Below are 21,269 nucleotides of genomic sequence, written 5' to 3'. Positions count from 1 at the left end.
ATAATGGAGCCTAGAGCAAGAGCCCAACGAATAATTTGGAACGTAGCAAACCGAATCAATCTCATAACTACCGTTTACTATAAAGCCAAGAGGCTCAATGTCATCGATCTTTATGCCCAAAGAAACAAAAGACAAAGACTGATACTGATTGAGGGTTGTGTTACAACTTCCCACTACAGTCCTATGCCACGGAATGAGTAAAGAGTTTCCATCAATTTTTGTAACCTGAGTCAAGCAGGTTTCCCTCTCTAGGAAAACGCATGAAAGCATATGCAAGATCCCATGGTGTCTGCTTCAGGGCAAGATATGCTTATGGACCCTTCCTGATATTATATAACTCGCATATTAGAAGGTTACTTCTTATTTCTTCTCACCACAATTAGTCATATTGAAAAGAAAAAATGTCAGGAAGAAGAAAGGAGCACATACTTTCTCTTCCTACGATCAATTCCAGCAGAAACCATATTCCTCGTTTCATTCTTTGCAAGCATATTATTGTACTGCATTGGAGAAGGAGAGGGAGCAGCAGTTGCAGATGGGGCAGGTGGCAGAGAAGATGAAGGTACAGGTGGTGGTTGTGGAGCTACAGGCTCTGGAAGAGGACGAGGTAGAATGTGCTTCAACCTGTTGTTTCTGTAGTTCTTCCAATAGTAAAACTGTTGCCTATGCGCCAATTCCTGAAAAAAAAAAAACCAATCCAACAGAAGAGAAGGATAAGGGCATACGGTTTGGAATATTAAACCACTTGACGTATTCACCAATGGACAAACACAGCGCAGAATCAAAGAATAACACTAGCAGAAAGTAAAAAAGGTTTGTACTAGAGACCATAAACACCCCAAACCCATTCCAAACACACAAGCACCCTAAACCTTTGAATCACTAGCTATTTATACTCCTCAGTAACATGTTTTGTTAATGATTCTTATCACACTGGTTTACCTTGTTTGCAGGATGAGCCATAGCACTCCTGAAGTTGGGGTTTTGAAGAAGTTCAAGGAAATATAGGCAGTGTGGATACCTGTAACAGATCACAAACATAAGAACATAAAGAAAACGAACAAGACGAGAAAGCATAATAACTCCAAGAGATATTCAAACTCACATAATGAACTTGATGTACTCTGGTCGCTGCCAATACTGAAGATACTTCAAGTATTCAATAAATGCTTCATCTTCAAAATAACGATTCTGTGCTAGGTCTGCCAAAACAGAATCCAAAAGCTAAGTGCTAAGTTCATCATAGAGCATAAAACACACACACACACACAAGATCTCTTATCACTTCCTAAATGCTATAAGTAGATACTATGTGATAAGGAATCATAAGAGCTTACAGTGTATGTAAGTAGGATTCGCGAGACACTGAATGAACTCAAGTTCGAGTAAGAATCGTTGCCTTCCACCGTCTGGATCCTTGTAAGTGCTCTTTGGCCTGTGTTCAATCACAGATATGCGATTTAGATACTAAAACTTAGCAGATTCGTAATCATGCGGAGAGGAAAATACACTCACGTGGATGGAGTCTCTGATGCATCATCAACCATCTCCTCGGGCGAAGCCATGGACGAAACGGGAACCTGGATCAACCAAATCGACGCGAGTTCGTGACGCAAAATGCGAAAAGGAGAATCGAATTTCAATAAACTATGGAGGAATCAGAAAATCACCGAAGAGGGCAAGCAAGCCCAAGGCGACGGCTGCGAACGAGTAGTCACCGGGAGAAAACAGACGGAGACGGAAGATTATGTATGATTCTAGAAAAGAGTATTGGTTATATACCAAACCGAAACCGGTTCATAAAAATCCCATTAAAATTACGTTTATATGCCAATTCTAAACCGGTTTAGTATTTAATGTTATGAGAATCACACCAAGACGATACCGTTTTGTGGTGAACCGAATATAATACTTTTTATTGCAACCGGTTCTTGCCACAATAGTTGAAATTGAGTTTTGGGACTACAAATCATATAAGGACGTTGTGCTGTTTCTTCTTTCATGCTAACTATAGACCAAAATGGTTGATGATTAGGGGCATGAGATTAGACTGTCAGAATATCCGCAAAATGCGACAAAACTGATGTATAGAGAGAGCTACAATTGGAAGTACTCGTGTTGTACCCTTTTAAAAAGTGTTTCAAAAAAAAAAAAAAAAAAAAGAGAGCTACAATTATTTTGCTGTTATCCTCGGGACATGTACCAAAAATGTTAAAACAAGCCAGGTGTCTTAAGACCCTGGACTGAAACTACACAACTCCCAATAAGAATTTAGTATCCAGTGTGGGTGATGTGATGAAGCCGAACTTTCCTATCGATAGCACCAACTTCTCTCGTGTGGCAAAGTTGCAATACTCAAGCTGTTTTAATGTTTCACCATAGCTTGTGGATCCCAATTTCTAAATCTGAAGAGATGGAGACAAGTAGCTGATTAGAAGAGTGCCACTCAGCTTTGAACACTCTTTTCTTATGAGCCTTGATCGACAGAGACGGGCTCGCTGCATTGTAGCGGATGTCAAAGATGTGGATCGCCGGGTCTGAGGAGCCAGATGAGATGTGTAAACCATCTGGAGACCAAGACTGGTTGATTAGAGCCGACTGCGATTCGCTGCTTTCTTGCTTCCACCCGAAAGAAAATAGTTCTGTCTGAGGCAATCTTACATCGTACAACCGAAGTTGCCTGTCTAGCTGCCTGCATATACAAAAACAATTAATTCTTTTTTTCGTGGGAGATAATATAAGTCTTTTTTATACCTTGTTTGAAGCATGACAAGGTTAACATCTCGAGGGTTTGGCAGCAAGTTTGTGCATTTGTTGTCTAGTCTATGCTTGAATGTGACTTTTTCTTCTCTGGCATCGAACCCAACAAATCTCCTGTCGTCTCCACATGACAAGACGAGATTGTTATGGCGCATTCCAGCTACTCCCATCACGGCTGACGTGTGCAAGTCCTTATGCAGGAGCCTGGACTTCCATTCGTTACTCTCACATTGTTCACGCCATAACACTACTGCATGGTCACACCCGCCTGTGATGAAACAAGGATCATCCCAAGGCGTGAACATGATTCTGTTGATTAGACCTTTGCTGTGAGGCCTGTCCTTTAGAAACTTTGACTCGCAAGTCTGCATATGAAACAAAGATCCAACTGATATGAGCACATAACTACCTCAATTAACAGTACATACATCGAGTAAGAACAGATAGGTCACGGTTCGAAACCAAGCGTAAGTGATTTTCTATTCATAACAGGTCATGAAGATCAAGTTTAAGGACACACTCCACTCATCCATTATGCAATCAAAGTTTTGATATGGTAAAACTCTAAAGCGTCTAACGGCTTTTAAAATAGTTTTTTACCTCTCGAGCTTCGTTCAGGTATAAGGCTGATATCTGAGCGTGACCTTCATCTGCGGTATAGACAGAGAAAAGAGCACTATTGTGTGGATGCCAAGCTATATCTTCTGCCCATCTCTTCTGATCTACCTCTACCCGATTAACCGTCTTAAACAGAGTAGCTGAGGACCTGCTCAATGGTGGAAACGAAATTTCAACGAAAATAATGATTTGATGCGTTCTTAAAATCAAGGAACTCTATAAGGATTTGAAGTAGTATAATCCAACAACTCCTAGAATATTTCTACCTAAATAACCACTAATTAACTATACCTCAAGAAATAAGCAAGAAATATCATACTGAGTAAACCAGGTATATCGTATATATAAGGCAGACATACCTATCAGACTGAAGCTTCCAAAAATGAACCACACCATCCAACGCACTGAAGATAACCAACAAAAAGATAAAAAAGATTAAGCATATGAGAAGAGAGTATATTAGATACGCTAACATTGTCCAAGGACTTTCTTGGCACCCTCTTATGCATGTAATACCATTTTCTTATTTAAGCATCCAGACAAAACCACAACACTGGCAGTAATAATATACAGTAGCTCGTGTCTTTTGTTAAAACAAACAGCAGTAACATAATAAAAGATCACCTCGTAGCAAAAAGATCACGGTTTGAAGGAGAAAGAGCGAGGCTTCTCATCCTTTTCGTGTGGCCACTTGGTATCATAGCTAAGGTACGACTTTCAATCGTGGCACGCAAAGAGCTCCTTCCTATAAGCGCTATCAACTCTTCATGCCCATGGAACTCTGCCAACAATAACAAAATTCGATTCAGACGCTATAAAAAGCTGAGAAGTAAGACTTTTTTTTCTTACCAGACTTTTCCTGTTGCGCTGCTTGTCCAGGAATGTTAGTAGAAACTCTGATCCTCGGCTTTGCTTGAGATTGACTTTCCCTAACCACTTCGTTAGGAACAACAGTACGAGACCTCTTGGCTTCAGACCCATTTCTCACTTCCTTTGGGACGTTAGACTCACTTGTAGCCACGTGTTGGGTCTCGTTCGCTTCTGGTCTGGCAGGAGCAGAAGCTTTTCTCTTGAAAGAAGGCGGTAAAATAATAGACGGCATTTTCAACGGTTTAATCTCGGTAGGAGTTTGTGGAGTAGAGGATTCATATTCTATCTTCTCGCCACGTGGATGCGGAGTAGAGGTTCCATTATTAGCAGTCTTCTTCACATTATTATCTCGTTCGGTCCAGAACTCAGCTATACCAAGTAAGCTTCCAGTTTTACCAGGCACGTTCTTCTTATTTTCAACGCGATCGACTCGTAGAAACTTGGCTTCCGCATCTGCCATCAGTCTTCTCTCTTCAGAGAGCTGCAAAAAATGTTTCAGAAATTCGTTTTAATAGTAATAATTATTCTGAAATTGAATATTCAATTGAAAAAGAAGAGAGAAGAGACCTTTCTCTCGAGGTTTGAGAGCTGGTCTTTAAGGGCTTCGATGGAGTTGGCACGCTGGTCCATGAAATCTATAAGACCTTCTTTATCATCTGGGATTTGAGTTGACAGCGTATTTGCTTCTTCCCCTTGCTCAACTTTCGGTTTCTTCATCGCCGCCATTGCGTTGCGCCGCAGTCTCCGTCCTCTTTCCTTTAATCCCCGCGCCGGTCGTGAGAAAGTGGGGCTTTTAATTGATTGATTGATTTTCCCTCTAGTCGTTTCAGTTTTTTTTTTTTCAATTTAAGCGGTTCCTGGGGGCCACCTCACTTGTTAGGCCTAGGGCTAATGGAAGTGGAGTCGCCAAACTGTTTTTATTTTTATTTTTATTTTTACTTTTTCTATCCCCCTCTTCATTTCATCCCTTCCCCCTCTCCGAAAATTTGCATTTTCAATTTTCCCACCCAAATTAAAATGACGACCTCTTTTCGTTTCTTTTTCTTTAAATTTTTTTCTTTTCAAGAAGTTATTTAACTCTTATGCATGTTCTATTTGCTAATATAATAAAATCTAGTTTAAAATATAATTATACTTATTAAATTAACATAAATTCACAATTATCATAAATAACTATTATACTAATAATATATTAAACAATTTTTAATATATCTTTATACTGGTTGAATGCACACAAAAGTTATAAATACAATGTTTTTACCTCTGTTTGAACAAGTTTCAGTAGAAGAAAAAAGAACCGGACATTTGTAATCGTAGCTGTGATCATAGACTCATACTTAACATGTTTGTGATTGATGCATACATATACGTGAATGTAATAGTGATTGTTTGTTAGAAATTATAAAAGACTGATCTCAGCATACAACAAATTAACCTCTGTTTGAAAACAGTCGGTCCTTAAAACGTAGTGATTAGCTGCAGCAATTCAGAAAATGTACACAGAAGCAATAGAAGTTAAGAAAGATGTCAAGAGTATAGAGACAAAGTTCACACCGTTGTTGTCAAGAATGTCCACACCTGATATCTTCTTTACAGTCGGCCCTGGTTTCCCTACAACCTGCGCGTAACATTCCGTCAACAAAAATACTCTCCTCCTTCGATCCACCACATATATTTACATGTGTTCTTTCAAAACTTACCTTGTTCCGCACAGAACAGAAGCCACTGAACTGGATTGTTGCTCCAAGCACGGAATCAATAAGACTCCCACATAATCCAGCTAATGCAGAGAATGGAATTACCAAGAGTTGCTTGAGAGCCACATCACTTGCACATCTCACAGTAAACAGTCCGAACACAAGAAACGTTACTCCCACAGTGGTGCCGGCCGCCACAGCAGCTAAGAGTCCTGCCTTTGTAACTCCACCATTCGTGCCCTTCTTCACAGGCTGAGAGTGAGAAACCAAACGTTTAGCTAAACAGGACATGTTAACTACCGAGTGGCAAAAAAAAAAAAGAAACAGAGAACCTTTAGCGTAGTGATAAGTCGAGGCTGGGCATCACTAAGCACCCCAAGCTCCGAGGACCAAGTGTCTCCATTACAGCATGCGTAATGGCCGATGATCCCACCAATAAGAGCTGTTACAATCTCTGACTGCTTCGAGTCCAAACACTTGTCCTGCCATCCCGTTAACGTAGAAGCAATTACAACTAGAACCGACGCAATCCCACTATTGCAAAGCACTTGTTTCCTGAAACAATATGAAGCCCTCTGAAAGTGAAATCATCATCATCAATTTGCTAATATTCCAACATCAAAACCAACATTATTAAATCAAGTAATCATAACTATCGATTCTACTTATCATATCACAAAGATTCAAAGACTGTAGGAAAAAGGAAGTAGGCTTTGTTTATGAATAGTCCAGTATGCTAAAGGTAGAGGGGACAACTATGATATCTCCAGTCATTTTTGATCGAGATGGATCTTTATCCTAAGCTTCATACAAAGATAGATTCAAATAGCACACTTAAAGAAAAGAGTTAGCTCGAAAAACGGTTACATTGGCACAAATCTAAGAGCAGAGAAGTCATTCTCCTAAACTAAGATTGAGTACCGGTGGTGATCTTCAAAGCAGAGAAGAAGCTCACAAATGCAAGAAAGTGTTACCAGTTCCTTTGGCCGCCTTCCTTGAACTCAACATCAACGCGTCGTTTCTTTTCTTCCCCGACCTTGGTAAGCTTCGAGGAAGTAAGAAAGAATACGAGCAGCAGAGCTCCGTACCTACGGGATTCAACAGATTAACCGATCAATCTCAATATTACATAAACAAATCAAAAAAAAAAAAGCGGGAGAAGAAACCTGAAACCGGCGGCGAAATGTATGGTCATGACGACGAATCCAGCAACTCCGCCGGAGAGGTTGAGCGATTTCCGCTTGTAAGATCGGAAGGCGATGAGAGAAGAGATAACGACGGCGAAGATGAGCATAAATTGGGGTGACGTTTCCATTTTTCCAGTGGCTGAGATTCTAGAGATGAGAGGGCTCCTCCAAGATTCAGTTAGTTTGGTGCTAGACGATGAGAGAGATAGCCAGTTGACCCCAACTAGTCATCATCACTCGTCACTCGAAAGTGTTTCGCATATTGGGCCTCAACTGGGCTGGACTGATAGGCCCAGATATTTGCATTAGACCAGATAACGCGGGAGAACATATCTTCCTACGTGGCGGAAGGTAATCAAGTGTGGAGCCCAGTCTCGATTTCTATTCTGACGTGGCAGCACCGCGACCAAAGTCGTCTCCCTCATTACATTATCTGCTTCACTCTCTCTTTCTCTCGAGAGCAACAATGGCTATGGCTGCTTCTTCCCTTACAATCGCGTCGTCCTTCTCCGAACCTCGGACTCAGTTCCATTCGTCGAACCGCTCGAACCTCCCTCTTCAGTACTCCCTCTCGTATAAGGCCAATTCGCGGAGCAGAGGTAGAAGACTAGGACTCGTCGTAAGCTCGGTGTCATCGCCCAAAGTTGAGCTCCGTACTGGCCCCGATGATCTCATATCATCCCTCCTCTCTAAGGTCTGCGATTTGATTTGTAAAAGCATAGCTAATCCAAATCCGTGTTGATGATTATGGAGTCGTGTGTGAAAACAGGTTGCGAACAGCGATGGAGGTGTGACACTTACACCGGAGCAACACAAGGAAGTGGCGCAAGTGGCTGGGGAGCTTCAGAAGTATTGTGTGAGCGAGCCTGTTAAGTGCCCTCTCATTTTCGGAGGTAAGAAATAATCTAAGCAAACACTGCGAAAGCTACTTCCTTTTATCAAAACGTGAACTTGCTGAATCTTTTGCTGCAGATTGGGACGTGGTGTACTGTTCTAGACCGACCTCTCCTGGTTGAGGCTACAGAAGCGTGATAGGCCGCCTCTTCTTCAGAACAAAAGAGATGATCCAAGGCATTGATTCTCCTGATACCGTCAGGAACAGAGTTTCCTTCACTGCTCTTGGTTTTCTCGACGGAGATGTGTCCTTGACAGGTTAATTGCGAAATCCCTGATAAATTATTTGGTCATAACCATGGATTTAATGTTTCAACCTGTGTTTGATCTTCGCAGGGAAGCTGAACGTGTTGGACAGTGAGTGGGTTCAGGTGATATTCGAGCCTCCGGAACTCAAGGTTGGTTCTCTGGAGTTTAAATATGGGTTTGAAAGCGAAGTGAAGCTTCGGATCACATACGTTGATGAGAAACTTAGGTTGGGAATAGGCTCTAGAGGTTCACTGTTCGTCTTTAGGAGGCGTCAATAGTAATACATTATATGAACTTCCATGTCTCTTCTCTCCCTGTTTTTTTTAGTTCTGTGTCGATCAATGCAAATTCACTACAGAAAAAAAGAAAGAACATATGGGTGTACCTGCGAGAGTGTTTTGAGATGGAAACATTGTTCTGTAATGTAAACTTATATCCAAGAGTGTCTCTAGACATATTCATTGCACTTAAAAACGTCCTCCTCCTCGCCTATGTCCTCTCCCTCGCCCTCTTCCTCTCCCTCTTCCACCTCTTCCCCTTCCTTGGCCAAAGCTTTCATCTGTTCTTCCGTAGTCAAACATATTCATTCTGATATCCGCAGCCCCGGTTCCGTGCACCTCCTGTCCCTAAACAGCAAATTACAATCACAGCTCTGTCACTGTAACAATTGTTGTTTGAATGGTCCCAAATCCCAGTACATAACTCATAAGCCATTGAATGAATAACAGATAATAAGGTGTGCTAAATCAAATCAATGGACTGGTTGATTGTTTTAATAGCGAATTGAGAACACAGAAGACTGATAATAAGGAGGAAAATAAAGGTTTTTGTAACTCACGTAAGAGTCTTCAAGATCAAACTGATTCTGAAGCTGCCAGGCAAGATCTTCATCACGTGTAGTGTCGCTCGGATTGTCAGCTGCTGCAACAGCTCCCCCGCTAGTTTTCCTCTTTTCCCACTCCTCAAGTGTAAGTACTGCAGAGTCGTCTTCTTCTCTTCCCCTCCCTCTACCTCTACCTCTACCTCTTCGTCCTCGGTATTGCCGTTCATTTGAACTCGAATGTTTCATCTTCTCAAGAAGCACCTGAGCAGCCGCTTGGTTCTGTAAAGGAACAGCTTCCACCGCTGCAAACATCGGAGATGTTATGGCACTAACGAGCATTACAGTTACTCAGCTTTATAGGGATATATAATAAACAAATCTCATCTAAGGGATCAGTGTTATTGCCAATTGACAAACTAATTTAAAGAATCAAAATGTTCTGCTACACAATGAGCTTTTGATATAGAGTGAGGAGAGGAAAAAAGTCGATGCTAAACCTTGTTTAGGTCGTGTATCAGAACTGCTTGGCTTTTCTTGATTTTCAACTTTGACAGATACTTTCGAATCAGAATCTGCAGAACTCTTCTGTAAATTCTTATCTGCACCTATTTTGTTCCCAGCAACTTCACTAGTTTCCCCTTTTTCTCCACCAGTATGTTGTGCAGCGGTAGCTACAATAGTCCTAGAAGTCGTCTTGTATGAATCTGTCAACCATCAGACATATACTGACGAATTAAATTTTCCGATGCATTTCCCAAAACTTCTATCACAAAATGTAAGCAAAGAGACTCAACAGAGATGTAGAGCAAATCAATATACCATAATTTTACCTCACAGTCAAAATGCGGTCCCTTAAGTAAAATTTTTTAAACAGTCGAGACCGAACAGAACAAAGCTGGATACCAAGCCAAGATAACTTATAGATTGGATATCTACATGAGTCCTTATAGGCTACAGAAGCAGATACATAGAGATTCTGGAGCTATGGTTAAATCACCAGAATGTAACACATTCACAAGAAGAAAACTGAATGATAATGAGCAATCATAACAAGCAAACCCTGCTTACCACGGTGATGGGAACCTGCTCGGATCTGCAACTCCTCAAACGGAGGAGGGCCATCACCAGCTTTCCCTTCCTGAGATTGCCTTCCAGACGAACGAGACAAACTAGCGTACTTTTTCTTCATCTGCCACTCTTCAAAGAGCGATTGCACATGACCTCCCAATACAGTCACCTCTTTTGAAGTCAAACATACTAAACCCTCACGCACCACAGCCTTATTTTCTAAACGCACCTGCCAACAAGAACAGAACAAAAAAAAAAAAAATCAAACAATACATAAGACAAAGAGAATCAAATTTAGACTGATTTTTAATACCTTAGTACCAGGAGTCACATCATTGTTTAACGATGGTATATGAGAGTACTCAAGTGCCGATATCTCAATCTTTCCATCAGTGAGGACAAGTTTCAGCACACGTTTACCAGTCGAGCTTCCTAGAAACTCCTCTGCACTACTCTTTGTTACATCTCTAACAGAACTTATCTAACAAAAAAAAGAAAAGCATTGAAAACAAAAAAAAAAAATCAACACAAATTTAAATAGCTGATTGCTTGTATTTAATCAGAATTAGTAAGAAGAAATGTATCTACCTGGAGAACTTTGGGACCTTGAAGATGAGAGCACCTGCGTAACTCAGTCGCGTCGGGAAGGGACTTACCTCCGATTAACCTGAGATCCATGTTGAGAAGCTCCGCCTCCACTGAATCCACGATGGCGCCTGTTTGATTTGTCCCGCCGATGAAGGAGGAGATTTGTTTGACCAAGGAGTTTAAGTAATCGGCGTCTTTGAAGCACCAGCCGCGGGTAGTTAGGGCATTTTTCACGGCGGTGGAGGTGTTGCCGGCGGCGGACGCGGACGAGCTTGATGTTCCCTCCTCCATTGCGTTGATTGATCCTCTCGTTGTGCCGGTCGCCTTACTTTGTTTTATTACTGAAAGCCCAAATGGAAATGATATAAGGCCTTATTAAAGCCCAAAATCGTTTTCAAAGAAAAAATTCACCCAAAACTAGTTGTATACCACTACGAACGAACAATCTATCCAAGTACACTGCACCTGTCTCGGCAGTTATGTTCCAACTCGATGGATTTAGACCATAGATTGGGGCCTGTGTAACTGTTGTTTAGCATTTTTTTCATTACAACAAAGTATCAAAGACCCGACATCTCTGAAATCTTATAATGCATTGATGGAAGATAAAATTGATTTTCTTGTATAATAATGGATAGCGAAGAATGAGAGTGAAACATGTTTACAAAATTGATACTATAGAGAGGCCAGAAACCATAGAAGAAACTTCTCAATTCGAAAATCAAATGCTAGAACCTCTTTTTTTTTTAAAGGTTGCAAACAATGGAGCCTCTCTCATACATTAGTAGCTACTTTCCCCGGAATCAACTGCATCAACCCATCATCATCACCCTTGTCGGCATTGTTCGACGCTTTAGACGGACCATTGGTCGGCTTCTTAGCCACGGTCACAGACTGCTGATAACCAACACCTCCACAGATGGTAACAAGCAAACAAACCAACCCAAAAGGAGTCGCATGCTTATCCCAAATCACAACGTTAATCACAACCGTCAAGAACTTGTTCACAACACCCGTCACCGTGAAAGCAGTTGCGGAGATGGCTTTCCTAGCAGCAAAACCGAAGAAGCTAATAAGGAAACCAAACACACACGACAGCGCCACAGCGAAGAACGCAACGGGCTCGAACACATCGCCTCCGTTAGCATTCACGGCCGTGAAAACCTCCTTGTGTTCCCCGGTGAGGAACCAGAACAGGGGCGCGATCATCAACGACAAGAGGTTGTTGTAATAAACCAACCCCCAAGTGTTGAGCTCGAGAGTGGAAACCATATGCTTAATGTAAACCATCTCGGTGGTGATGGTGACGAGGTAAGCCAAGGCCCAGGAATAAGCGGTGAGGGTAAAAGCCGAGTCGTTAGCGACGTAGCCAACAGCGCCGGCGAGGATGACCAGCAGAGACAAGAAGGTGAGCCTCGAGGGACGCGGCTGGCCGCGGAAGACGGTGTCGGCGACGGCGACGAGGAGCGGGGTGAGGGATCGGAAGACGATGAAGGTATCGACGTTGGCGTGACGGAGGAGGTTGGTGTTGGTGAAGATCGCGAGGTAGAAGACGAGGGCGGCGGGGAGGAACTTCTTGGCGGTGTCCCAGGCGAAGGCGTCGTGGTGGAGGAACCCTAGCTTGCCGAGGAGCCAGACGCCGACGGCGGAGGTTAGGTACTGGAGGGCGGTGAGGAGGCCGGGGTAGTTGAAGTAGGTGATGGCGAACTTGTTGATGACGGCGAGGAGGCTGGAGCAGAGGGCGTAGCCGATGACGAGGCTGCTCGTCGCGTAGTACGGCTTGCTGGAATCGGATCGGGAAGAGGACATTGTTTTGATTTGAAGAGATGGTGTGAATAGATCGGAGAAGAGAGATTGGATCTGGATCGAGACAAGAGAGTTTAAACTATTAGAGGAAGGAAGGCGACGACTTAGACCATCTCCAATGTATTTCTCTATTTTTACCTCTAAAATAAAGGAACTCTATAATAGAGGTGGGTTTTACTCCAATGTATTTCTCTAAAATAGAGATCTCTACATATAAAGCAAAATATAGAGGAATGCTATTTCTTCCTCTATAAATAGAGGAGAAAATAGCAATCTCTATTTTAGAGGCAAAAATAGAGATGGGTTGGAGTGATTTTGTCTCTAAATGCTATTATAGAGGTAGAAATAGAGGTGGGTTGGAGATTCTCTTACAGACAGTGTCGCACGGGTTTGGCTGTTTTGCCTGTAAGTCATAAAGTTACCTTGAGATAAAAAAAAAAAGTTGGTGTTAATTTGGCCAAATAGCCATTAATGGAAGTTAATTAACAATGTGATCCTTTTTTTGATAAGCAAAATCAAATCAAGCAAAAACCATTCTAATCAGCAGAAGTTACAGCTATGCAATTCATATAGTTGAAGTTTCAATTTATCTGTTTTATTCACATGACAAAACTAGGTTATTGTAGGAAGGCCAACCATTAGACTAGGACTACAAGCCAGCCCAAAGCAACTAGGTTCTTTTTTTTTTTTTTTGTCGTCTTCCCATCTAGGCTAGATCAAGTGGAGAACAGACGAGTCGATTCTCCGAGGAGCATCTCCATCTGTCCGGGTCTGATCTATATGGGAGAAAATATAATCTCTGGATCTTGCTTCTTTCGCTAACGCGTCTGCCCGGCCATTCTGACTCCGAGGAATATGAGATAGTCTCACATCCTCGAAATCATCTTGTAACCTCTGGAACTCTTCGAACTCTGTCGCGAATGCTGGCCAGTCCATCGGGTTTGTAATCATGTCCACTAAGTCCAAGCAGTCTGTCTCGAACCGTACCGAAGTGATCCTCCTGTCTCTCATACATGCGGCTGCCCAAAGTAATCCTTCCATCTCAGCATGTAAAGCAACTAGGTTCTATTCCCTTTGAGATTGGATTTTTTTTTTTTTTTGTGTAACACAACCCTTGAGATTGGATATAGATGGGGAATCCTATCAATAGTAGTAGTTGGCCAAACTCTCTAGCTTAATCAAAATTTTGGCAAAGAACTTAAATATTTGTACTTTTGTAGTTGAAAGTTTTGTAACAATTATTTATACATTTGAAGTTGCACATCAAACTAGATAAACCTTAAGTGAGAACATCACAACATCTTATAGAGTCTTTCATCGGCATCATATTTAACTGATAAAAATTCACTACATATAGTTTAACAAGTTGATACAAACTACATCCAAGATTTACCATCTTCCTGTGTCAAAAACTGAATTGATCAAAAGACTTATCACAATGTAAACAAAAAAGTGATATACAAACATTAGGTTATTAAAGATTGGTTGGATATATGGAATTTCCAGGGAGATTACAAGGGAGTACCTTGCAATTTCTGAAAAATTTCACATATTTCATATTTGTATTTATTTCTCTTACTCTCAAGCACCATCTGTTTTATCACAATAATTTCGATTTCGAAAAATGAAAAAGTAGTTATGTATTTTAAATGATTTTGAATGATTAAGATGTTCTGGATCTGCAGCATGTACATGTTCTAAATCTAAATCTTCCAGACCATTTTCAATTCTTCCGACGTAACTTACACTATAATATTTTTATCTCGACAGAGAACGTTTTGTTATTGTTCTTTGTCCTTTGTTGTATACGATCCAAGTGATTCATGTTCTTTCTAAATAGGAAGACCCATGAAGCATCTTCAAACAAAGAGTTGTCAGATCGGCTATTGTAGGCCTTTTTTGTATTTTTGCCTAGAGCAACTTATTATATAAAGCTTGGTTTTTCAAAATTGTTAATTAACAAGATCGCGACACAAGATAATTATATAATTAAAATTGTGACATGTGTTAATACTGTCTTTTTTTCCAAAAATCATAAAAAAAAAAGATAATTGTAAAACAAAAATTTGATAGTAATTATCTTTTTTAAATATCTTAAACCAAAAAAATTGTAGAAGAATGTTTAATGTTAATTTTGTTTTATTGGTTCTTCAAAGTTACTAATTAACACACATGACAGTTATATAATTAAGATTGTGACATGTGTTAATACTAATTTTCCTTTTTTTTATCAAAAACCAAAAAAAAAACTATATTCACACATTAACACGATTTTTAGGAAAACAATAATAGTAATTTTCGTTTTTACAAATCTTATACAAAAAATGATTTGTACAAATAATTTATTTAATACTAATTTTCCTTTACTAAAATCATAAACCAAAAAGTATTTGTACAAATACTTTTCCTTTTCTAAAATAATAAATAAAATATAACTGTAAAAAAATTGATAGTAATTATCCTTTTTAAATTCTTAAGCCAAATAATTGTAAAAGAGTGTTTACTTTTATTTTTCCTTTAATAAAATCCGATTTTTCTGAAAACAGTAATAGTAATTTTCGTTTTTACAAATCCTATACCAAAACCGATTTGTACAAATAATTTATTTAATACTAATTTTTCTTTACTAAAATCATAAACCAAAAACTATTTGTACAAATAATTTTCCTTTTCTAAAATAATAAATAAAATATAACTGTAAAAAAATGATAGTAATTATCCTTTTTAAATTCTTAAGCCAAATAATTGTAAAAGAATGTTTACTTTTATTTTTCCTTTAATAAAATCCGATTTTTCTGAAAACAGTAATAGTAATTTTCGTTTTTACAAATCCTATACCAAAACCGATTTGTACAAATAATTTATTTAATACTAATTTTCCTTTTCTAAAATCATAAAGAAAAGATAACTGTAAAAAATGTTAATAGTAATTATCCTCTTTAAAACTTTTAAACCAAAAATTTATAAAAGAGTGTTTAATGTTAATTTTCCTTTATTCAAATCCTAATTAAAAAGATCATAAACCAAAAGGAACTACAATTATTCATATTTAAAACTATAACAAAATAATTTTTAAAATTTTTATATTAAATTAAAATATCAAAAAAAGTCCGTTGCAACGCACGGATCCAAATCGTGACTAGAGAGAAATATAAAATTTTATTTAATAGTAATTTTTACTTCAAAAATCTAATGATAAACATGATAGTAACAATTATTCAATTTACAAGAAAAATTGTAAAAATATTAATGATATTGAAAAAAAGGATTTTTGAAAATTGCAACATTTAAAAACAGTTAATATTAACTGGAAATAGTTATTTGATAGAAATTTTTTTTTTTAAATCTTAGACAAAATATAATAGTAAAAGATTATGTAATATTAAATTTCCTTTTCTAAAATCTTTCAAAACTGTAAGAGAATATTTGATAGTTGTTTTTCTTTTTTATAAATAAAATCCTAAATAAAAGAAATTTGTATAATATTTTTAAGTTCTAACCAAAAAAGAATTATAAAACTTTATTTGATATTATTTTTATGAGAGTGTTTGATGATGAACATGATACTAAATATTATTTAATTAACAAAAGAATTGTAAAATTAGTATTGATACGAAATGTAAAAATATCAATTTGAAAAATATTTATTAATAACTAAAATAAATTATTTGATAGCAATATATTTTTTTAAGAAATTCTAAAGAAAAGATAATTGTAATAGGTTATATGACAGAAATTTACATTTTCTAAAATCTTAAACAAAATTGTGAAAGAGTATTTAATATATTTTTTAATTGTAAATAAAAAGAATATTTATAAAATTTAATGTTTTCTTTTTTAAAAAAAAATCCTAGCAAAATAAAATTTTAAAGACTTATTTAATAAAACATTAAATTAGTACATAATAACACGTATAATGTTTTCATTGATTCGATTGGTGTACTTAACTTTCATTTCGTTTTTACTTTTCATTTCTTATTTTCAGATTGGGTTCATTTTAAATGTTTATGTATAGTATTTTCTCCAATCCTTAGTTTAAAGTTTATAACAATTAATCTATGCACCATGATTATAAAATGCAAATTTTAACTTGAACTTATGTGTGAAATTTTTTTAATTATAAAATAAATCTCTAACAACATATACAAAAAACAATCATAATATTATAATAAAATGATATATTATTTTATTTTTTTATTAAATTAAAACATCAAACAAAAATCCGTTGCAACGCAACAGACTCATATCTAGTACGAGACTAAAGAATAGTTATATAAGAATTAAACCAACAAAAAAAAAGTTAACAGAATTATTGTTCTTTTGATCATTTAAAAATATAAAATGAATTAAACATATTTAAAAGGATGAGAGACCTTATTACAGACTCTAAAGCAACGAGAAGGTTTCTGTATTACCGAGTAAAATTCCTTTTCACCTAATTAACAAATATCGCGTATTATTATTATTTAGCTTTAGTAGCTGAAGTAATGTGTGCGCGAGGGTTTCAGATTCCGATCTCTCTCTCTCTCTCATCTCCCGAAATCGAAATACCGAGAGACACGAATCACTCACGATATGGCGGCCGTAGGAGTCGAGGCGAGGCGTCCCGAGACAGCGATGGAGGAAACCTGCAACGCCAAGGGAGCGGTGGCGAAACAAGGGGAAGGGCTTAAGCAGTACTACCTCCAGCACATCCACGAGCTCCAGCGCCTGCTCCGCCAGAAAACCAACAACCTCAATCGCCTTGAAGCTCAGAGAAACGAACTCAATTCTCGAGGTCCTATTTCTTCATCATCCCTTATCCCTAATTTTCGGATGGCTTTCGATTTCGTTTTCCTTGGAATTGGTTGGGTGGCCATTGGGATCTTCTTCTGTGTTGGATCTTTTCTTGAATTTTTAGTAGAAATAAGCTTCCTTTATTATGATTCTCTTTGATCCCTACGAATGTGACTCTGTCGTGAGTGTGAGAGCAATTATAATTTAGTTTGGTTCATAGTAACGCATTTAAACTTACATAACAGTACGAATGGTCAGGGGTTACATATCATAACAGTATTAATTTAAGCTTTGAGGTTTTCTTATTCTTTTTAATTTATAATCAGTTCTAATTTTGATACTTTTTTCTGAAAACAGTACGAATGCTCAGAGAAGAGTTGCAGCTGCTTCAGGAACCTGGTTCCTATGTGGGCGAAGTGGTTAAAGTGATGGGGAAAAACAAGGTCTTGGTTAAGGTACTATGATTCTTTATATCATGGGATTTAACGGCCTTGTATTGTTTTTGTAATCTTGTGGACATAGCTATCAGTAAGGCTTAAACTCATCTTTTCTTCCAGGTTCATCCTGAGGGGAAGTATGTTGTTGATATTGACAAAAGTATTGACATAAATAAGATCACACCATCGACAAGAGTTGCTCTTCGTAATGATAGCTATGTTCTTCACCTGGTTCTTCCGAGTAAAGTAGATCCGCTGGTCAACCTTATGAAAGTTGAGAAGGTTCCTGACTCCACATATGACATGATTGGTGGTCTTGACCAGCAAATTAAGGAAATCAAGGAGGTATGCTTACTTTGTGAAAGAAAAAAGCGCGGTTAACGGGCTATGCCTTTTGTTATTTCTTTCTTTATGATATTTTAACATCTTTACTTATTCATCAGGTCATTGAGCTTCCAATCAAGCATCCTGAATTGTTTGAGTCTCTTGGAATTGCGCAGCCAAAGGTACACATGCCTTTCGGAGCTTCTTCTCTGTACTGCAACGATGTTAAGTGGATTATAGATGATTTTATCTTCGTTTCTTTCTAGGGTGTGTTGTTATATGGTCCACCTGGAACTGGGAAGACACTATTAGCTCGGGCTGTGGCACATCACACTGACTGTACGTTCATCAGAGTTTCTGGTTCCGAGCTGGTCCAGAAATACATTGGAGAAGGTTCTAGAATGGTCAGAGAGCTTTTTGTGATGGCAAGGTTTGCACATGCTAACCCCTAAAGTAGAAATTTCAAGCATAGTAAATAGTAATGGGTAGGAAAAGATGGAATTGTCAACAAGTTTAATCTTCTTAAGTGACTGCACTTATTAGCTGAGGTGGACGTAGTGTTAAGTATTGAAAAGAATATGAAGAACATGATCTTTGTTGGTACTGTTGTGTAGACAGCCTCAAGGATGAATATCTGTTATAGAGGCATTGTGCCTACCATTTAGGCCACAGTACTAAATTGTCTGTTTGGAGCAAACAGGACTGTACACATACATGAGATGATTGTGTTGAAAAATACTGTTGCTGATGGTTTATGGTTTTCAGGGAGCATGCACCATCAATCATCTTCATGGATGAAATCGACAGTATCGGGTCTGCTCGTATGGAATCTGGAAGTGGAAACGGTGACAGTGAGGTGCAACGGACTATGCTTGAGCTTCTCAATCAACTTGACGGATTCGAAGCATCAAACAAAATCAAGGTACGTGTAAAATGTGTTAAAGAAACCTGTGGCATCCTTATCTGAAAATTGTAGTCACACTCATTCATCCTCTTAAATGACTTGCAGGTTTTGATGGCAACAAATCGTATTGATATTCTGGATCAAGCTCTTCTCAGGCCAGGAAGGATTGATAGGAAAATTGAATTCCCCAATCCAAATGAAGATGTAATTACTTATTTTCATATAATTGAGTTGCTCGACTGGATATGTTTGGGTAGAACATGTTTGGCTAATGTGTATGTTTCTACAATGTGTTGCAGTCACGTTTTGATATCCTGAAGATTCACTCGAGGAAAATGAATTTGATGCGTGGAATTGATCTGAAAAAGATTGCAGAGAAGATGAATGGTGCGTCGGGTGCTGAACTGAAGGTAATATATGTTTTGTTCTCTCTCTCTCTCTCTCTCTCTCTCTCTCTCTCTCTCTCTCTCTCTCTCTCCCTCTCTCTCTCTCTCTCTGTCTCTACAGTTTACATCTCTCTTATACTTTTGGTTGTTACGGTCAGGCTGTGTGCACGGAGGCAGGCATGTTTGCTCTGAGGGAGAGGAGAGTACACGTGACACAGGAAGACGTTGAAATGGCGGTGGCGAAGGTAATGAAGAAAGACACAGAGAAGAACATGTCTCTGCGTAAGCTCTGGAAGTAGGGTAGTCTCTTTGTTGTCTAGACCTGATATATCAGCCTTTCTTTACTGTTTGTTGGTTGTTTCTGAAATCTTATCGTTTTGTTGTCTAAACGTTCTGAAAAACAAAGTTGTTTAGAGCATCTCCAAAAAGGAACTCTATTTTGAAGTTTCCAAAACTTTATATTTGAAGTTTCGATGTGTTCTTCTCCAAAAGTAAAACTTCAAACTTAACTTCAAAATTATTTATATTTTACACTATGATCCTTATGTTTGTCATAGTTGATGTAAATTCATAAAACTTCTATAAATAACTAATACATATATATAAATATTACAGAAATATTAATTAAAAAAAATCTTACACTAAAATATAAAATTATAAATAAAAGTACATAATTAAATATTAAACTGCAAGCAAATATTACATTATTGCATAAAATTATTTCCATAATGCTCCCATATATGATCAACTATTTCGAAGTAAGAAATGATTCTCTTTATTTTTTATTTGTAGATTACGAGCCAAAAATTGTTGAAACCAGATATCCTCATAATATGTCTGCTGATAGTTTGATATCATCAAACGAAAAAAATCCTTGATCTTTTAAACGAAAGTACAACAAGCAGGGAAAAAAATCATGAGATGATTGAATTACGACTGCGAAATGAAACAAAAAAGTTAGCTTTTAAAGAAATAAAAGAGGAAAATAAAATATTGCTAAAAAACTTAGCTTCTATCGATGACGTTAATATTCGTGAATACATTCGATCTGAACAAGAAAGAATCATACGAAAAATGCGTCAAGAGCAACAACAACAATCATCTTCGGTTACACAAAATTTGTTGAACAATATTTTGGAGATTTTGGAGGTTCCGGAGCAAATTTACCAGACTATTAGTGTTGTTATAATATTTAAATTTGAGTAATAATTATGTCTTCATATGTCTTTTTAATAAGTTTTTATTATGGTCTTTTGTAATATTCTTGTTGTTTAATTCTAGTTTTAAAATATTATAAATCTTGTTTTAATTTTTTTTATTTAATTTCATGTGTAAAACTTAAGTTTATATAACAAATTTGAAATATTTATGAGATATAAAAGTTTTAAGGATTAAAACAATAAACAAAAAAATATTTAAGAATTATAAATATGATGTATAATTGTAAGGACCAAAATGCAAATAAAAAGATAAAACTTCAAATTTGAAGTTTTGAAAAGTGAAACTCTATATTTGGAGTTTCACTCTTCAAAACTTCAAATTTGAAGTTTTGAAGTTCCTTTTTGGAGAGCAAAAAACTCTATATTTGGAGTTATAGAGTTTCTTTTGGAGATGCTCTTACAAACACTAGTTTATTTTTCAAATGGTCTCAAGACATATCAGTTTCGATTTTTACAAACAAGTTTTTTCTTTACAATATAGAAGTTTTTCCAACCGAGTCATCAGATATTCAGATAAACGAACCTACTATAATGTAGATCTTTCTATCCGACATAGGGAAAGTATGTTGTCGGGGTAAATCAAATTCATTCAATATAGGTGGGCATAGAGGGTTGTACATTTTGCTAGGACCTGAAAATTCGAACCTAAGCCGTCCAAAATC

The 21,269-nt window shown here is 37.6% G+C and overlaps 7 protein-coding genes across 9 annotated transcripts; 2 read left to right on the top strand and 5 right to left on the bottom strand.

Annotated features, from left to right (window-relative positions):
* Window positions 1-31: 31 nt before the first annotated feature.
* Window positions 32-1,788, bottom strand: LOC103845710 (mediator of RNA polymerase II transcription subunit 31). Its single transcript, XM_009122598.3, has 7 exons — window positions 1,671-1,788; window positions 1,516-1,580; window positions 1,338-1,435; window positions 1,106-1,202; window positions 943-1,021; window positions 430-677; window positions 32-323 (listed from the first exon to the last, which is right to left on the bottom strand). The coding sequence occupies exons 2-7, from the start codon at window positions 1,563-1,565 to the stop codon at window positions 311-313; spliced, it is 585 nt and encodes a 194-aa protein (XP_009120846.1). The 5' UTR covers window positions 1,566-1,580; window positions 1,671-1,788; the 3' UTR covers window positions 32-310.
* A 236-nt stretch (window positions 1,789-2,024) lies between these two features.
* On the bottom strand, window positions 2,025-5,327 carry LOC103845709. 2 transcript variants are annotated; one of them, XR_004452898.1, is made up of 8 exons: window positions 4,816-5,327; window positions 4,228-4,729; window positions 4,003-4,159; window positions 3,738-3,782; window positions 3,361-3,526; window positions 2,755-3,125; window positions 2,176-2,692; window positions 2,025-2,105 (listed from the first exon to the last, which is right to left on the bottom strand). XR_004452898.1 is itself a non-coding variant. In XM_009122597.3 (7 exons), the coding sequence occupies exons 1-7, from the start codon at window positions 4,972-4,974 to the stop codon at window positions 2,374-2,376; spliced, it is 1,719 nt and encodes a 572-aa protein (XP_009120845.1). In that variant the 5' UTR covers window positions 4,975-5,327; the 3' UTR covers window positions 2,123-2,373. The 2 variants fall into 2 exon arrangements, 1 of the variants encoding a protein (XP_009120845.1); XM_009122597.3 differs by lacking the exon at window positions 2,025-2,105 and having other exon boundaries at window positions 2,123-2,692.
* Window positions 5,328-5,591: 264 nt separating this feature from the next.
* Window positions 5,592-7,347, bottom strand: LOC103845708 (protein PGR). The gene is made up of 5 exons (XM_009122596.3): window positions 7,112-7,347; window positions 6,920-7,033; window positions 6,278-6,500; window positions 5,949-6,197; window positions 5,592-5,866 (listed from the first exon to the last, which is right to left on the bottom strand). Exons 1-5 carry the CDS (start codon window positions 7,258-7,260, stop codon window positions 5,735-5,737), a joined length of 867 nt encoding a protein of 288 aa, XP_009120844.1. The 5' UTR covers window positions 7,261-7,347; the 3' UTR covers window positions 5,592-5,734.
* A 188-nt stretch (window positions 7,348-7,535) lies between these two features.
* On the top strand, window positions 7,536-8,732 carry LOC103845706 (probable plastid-lipid-associated protein 8, chloroplastic). The gene is given in 4 exon segments (XM_009122593.3): window positions 7,536-7,826; window positions 7,902-8,025; window positions 8,105-8,284; window positions 8,363-8,732. Coding segments are annotated over 4 exon segments (723 nt in total). The 5' UTR covers window positions 7,536-7,598; the 3' UTR covers window positions 8,554-8,732.
* Window positions 8,633-11,197, bottom strand: LOC103845707 (tudor domain-containing protein 3). 2 transcript variants are annotated; one of them, XM_009122595.3, is made up of 6 exons: window positions 10,755-11,197; window positions 10,480-10,647; window positions 10,167-10,395; window positions 9,596-9,802; window positions 9,114-9,400; window positions 8,633-8,895 (listed from the first exon to the last, which is right to left on the bottom strand). In XM_009122595.3, exons 1-6 carry the CDS (start codon window positions 11,043-11,045, stop codon window positions 8,743-8,745), a joined length of 1,335 nt encoding a protein of 444 aa, XP_009120843.1. In that variant the 5' UTR covers window positions 11,046-11,197; the 3' UTR covers window positions 8,633-8,742. The 2 variants fall into 2 exon arrangements, with proteins under 2 accessions (XP_009120843.1, XP_009120842.1); XM_009122594.3 differs by having other exon boundaries at window positions 8,633-8,901; window positions 10,755-11,164.
* A 161-nt stretch (window positions 11,198-11,358) lies between these two features.
* LOC103845705 (GDP-fucose transporter 1) lies at window positions 11,359-13,156 on the bottom strand. Its single transcript, XM_009122591.3, has 2 exons — window positions 12,932-13,156; window positions 11,359-12,667 (listed from the first exon to the last, which is right to left on the bottom strand). The coding sequence occupies exons 1-2, from the start codon at window positions 12,972-12,974 to the stop codon at window positions 11,529-11,531; spliced, it is 1,182 nt and encodes a 393-aa protein (XP_009120839.2). The 5' UTR covers window positions 12,975-13,156; the 3' UTR covers window positions 11,359-11,528.
* A 3,880-nt stretch (window positions 13,157-17,036) lies between these two features.
* On the top strand, window positions 17,037-21,108 carry LOC103845704 (26S proteasome regulatory subunit 8 homolog A). Its single transcript, XM_009122590.2, has 10 exons — window positions 17,037-17,337; window positions 17,694-17,791; window positions 17,894-18,118; window positions 18,217-18,279; window positions 18,364-18,527; window positions 18,863-19,019; window positions 19,107-19,205; window positions 19,301-19,411; window positions 19,546-19,797; window positions 21,005-21,108. Exons 1-9 carry the CDS (start codon window positions 17,136-17,138, stop codon window positions 19,684-19,686), a joined length of 1,260 nt encoding a protein of 419 aa, XP_009120838.1. The 5' UTR covers window positions 17,037-17,135; the 3' UTR covers window positions 19,687-19,797; window positions 21,005-21,108.
* The last annotated feature ends 161 nt before the right edge of the window (window positions 21,109-21,269 follow it).

The sequence above is a fragment of the Brassica rapa genome, chromosome A10 (assembly GCF_000309985.2).
Source record: "Brassica rapa cultivar Chiifu-401-42 chromosome A10, CAAS_Brap_v3.01, whole genome shotgun sequence".
Taxonomy (NCBI): Eukaryota; Viridiplantae; Streptophyta; class Magnoliopsida; order Brassicales; family Brassicaceae; genus Brassica; species Brassica rapa.
This window is presented reverse-complemented; position numbering and strand designations above follow the sequence as displayed.

Bases quoted from the DNA above. Each gene is read 5' to 3' on its own strand.
- LOC103845704 (XM_009122590.2), top strand. From the start codon at position 17,136: ATGGCGGCCGTAGGAGTCGAGGCGAGGCGTCCCGAGACAGCGATGGAG. The intron at 17,792-17,893 runs GTACTATGATTC...CTTTTCTTCCAG, and splicing joins AAAACAAGGTCTTGGTTAAG to GTTCATCCTGAGGGGAAGTA. The intron at 19,412-19,545 runs GTAATATATGTT...TGTTACGGTCAG, and splicing joins CGTCGGGTGCTGAACTGAAG to GCTGTGTGCACGGAGGCAGG.
- LOC103845709 (XM_009122597.3), bottom strand. From the start codon at position 4,974: ATGGCGGCGATGAAGAAACCGAAAGTTGAGCAAGGGGAAGAAGCAAAT. The intron at 3,783-4,002 runs GTGATCTTTTAT...GGTTATCTTCAG, and splicing joins CGTGATCTTTTTGCTACGAG to TGCGTTGGATGGTGTGGTTC. The intron at 3,527-3,737 runs GTATGTCTGCCT...ACCATTGAGCAG, and splicing joins TGGAAGCTTCAGTCTGATAG to GTCCTCAGCTACTCTGTTTA.
- LOC103845708 (XM_009122596.3), bottom strand. From the start codon at position 7,260: ATGGAAACGTCACCCCAATTTATGCTCATCTTCGCCGTCGTTATCTCT. The intron at 6,501-6,919 runs GTAACACTTTCT...ATATTGTTTCAG, and splicing joins GAAGGCGGCCAAAGGAACTG to GAAACAAGTGCTTTGCAATA. The intron at 5,867-5,948 runs GTAAGTTTTGAA...TGTTACGCGCAG, and splicing joins TCTGTTCTGTGCGGAACAAG to GTTGTAGGGAAACCAGGGCC.
- LOC103845705 (XM_009122591.3), bottom strand. From the start codon at position 12,974: ATGACTTACAGGCAAAACAGCCAAACCCGTGCGACACTGTCTG. The intron at 12,668-12,931 runs TAAGAGAATCTC...TTGGAGATGGTC, and splicing joins AACCCGTGCGACACTGTCTG to TAAGTCGTCGCCTTCCTTCC.
- LOC103845710 (XM_009122598.3), bottom strand. From the start codon at position 1,565: ATGGCTTCGCCCGAGGAGATGGTTGATGATGCATCAGAGACTCCATCC. The intron at 1,203-1,337 runs GTAAGCTCTTAT...CTGTTTTGGCAG, and splicing joins GAATCCTACTTACATACACT to ACCTAGCACAGAATCGTTAT. The intron at 1,022-1,105 runs GTGAGTTTGAAT...GATCTGTTACAG, and splicing joins GAGTACATCAAGTTCATTAT to GTATCCACACTGCCTATATT.
- LOC103845707 (XM_009122594.3), bottom strand. From the start codon at position 11,045: ATGGAGGAGGGAACATCAAGCTCGTCCGCGTCCGCCGCCGGCAACACC. The intron at 9,803-10,166 runs GTAAGCAGGGTT...GATGGTTGACAG, and splicing joins AGCAGGTTCCCATCACCGTG to ATTCATACAAGACGACTTCT. The intron at 8,902-9,113 runs GTGAGTTACAAA...TTTGCTGTTTAG, and splicing joins TTGATCTTGAAGACTCTTAC to GGACAGGAGGTGCACGGAAC.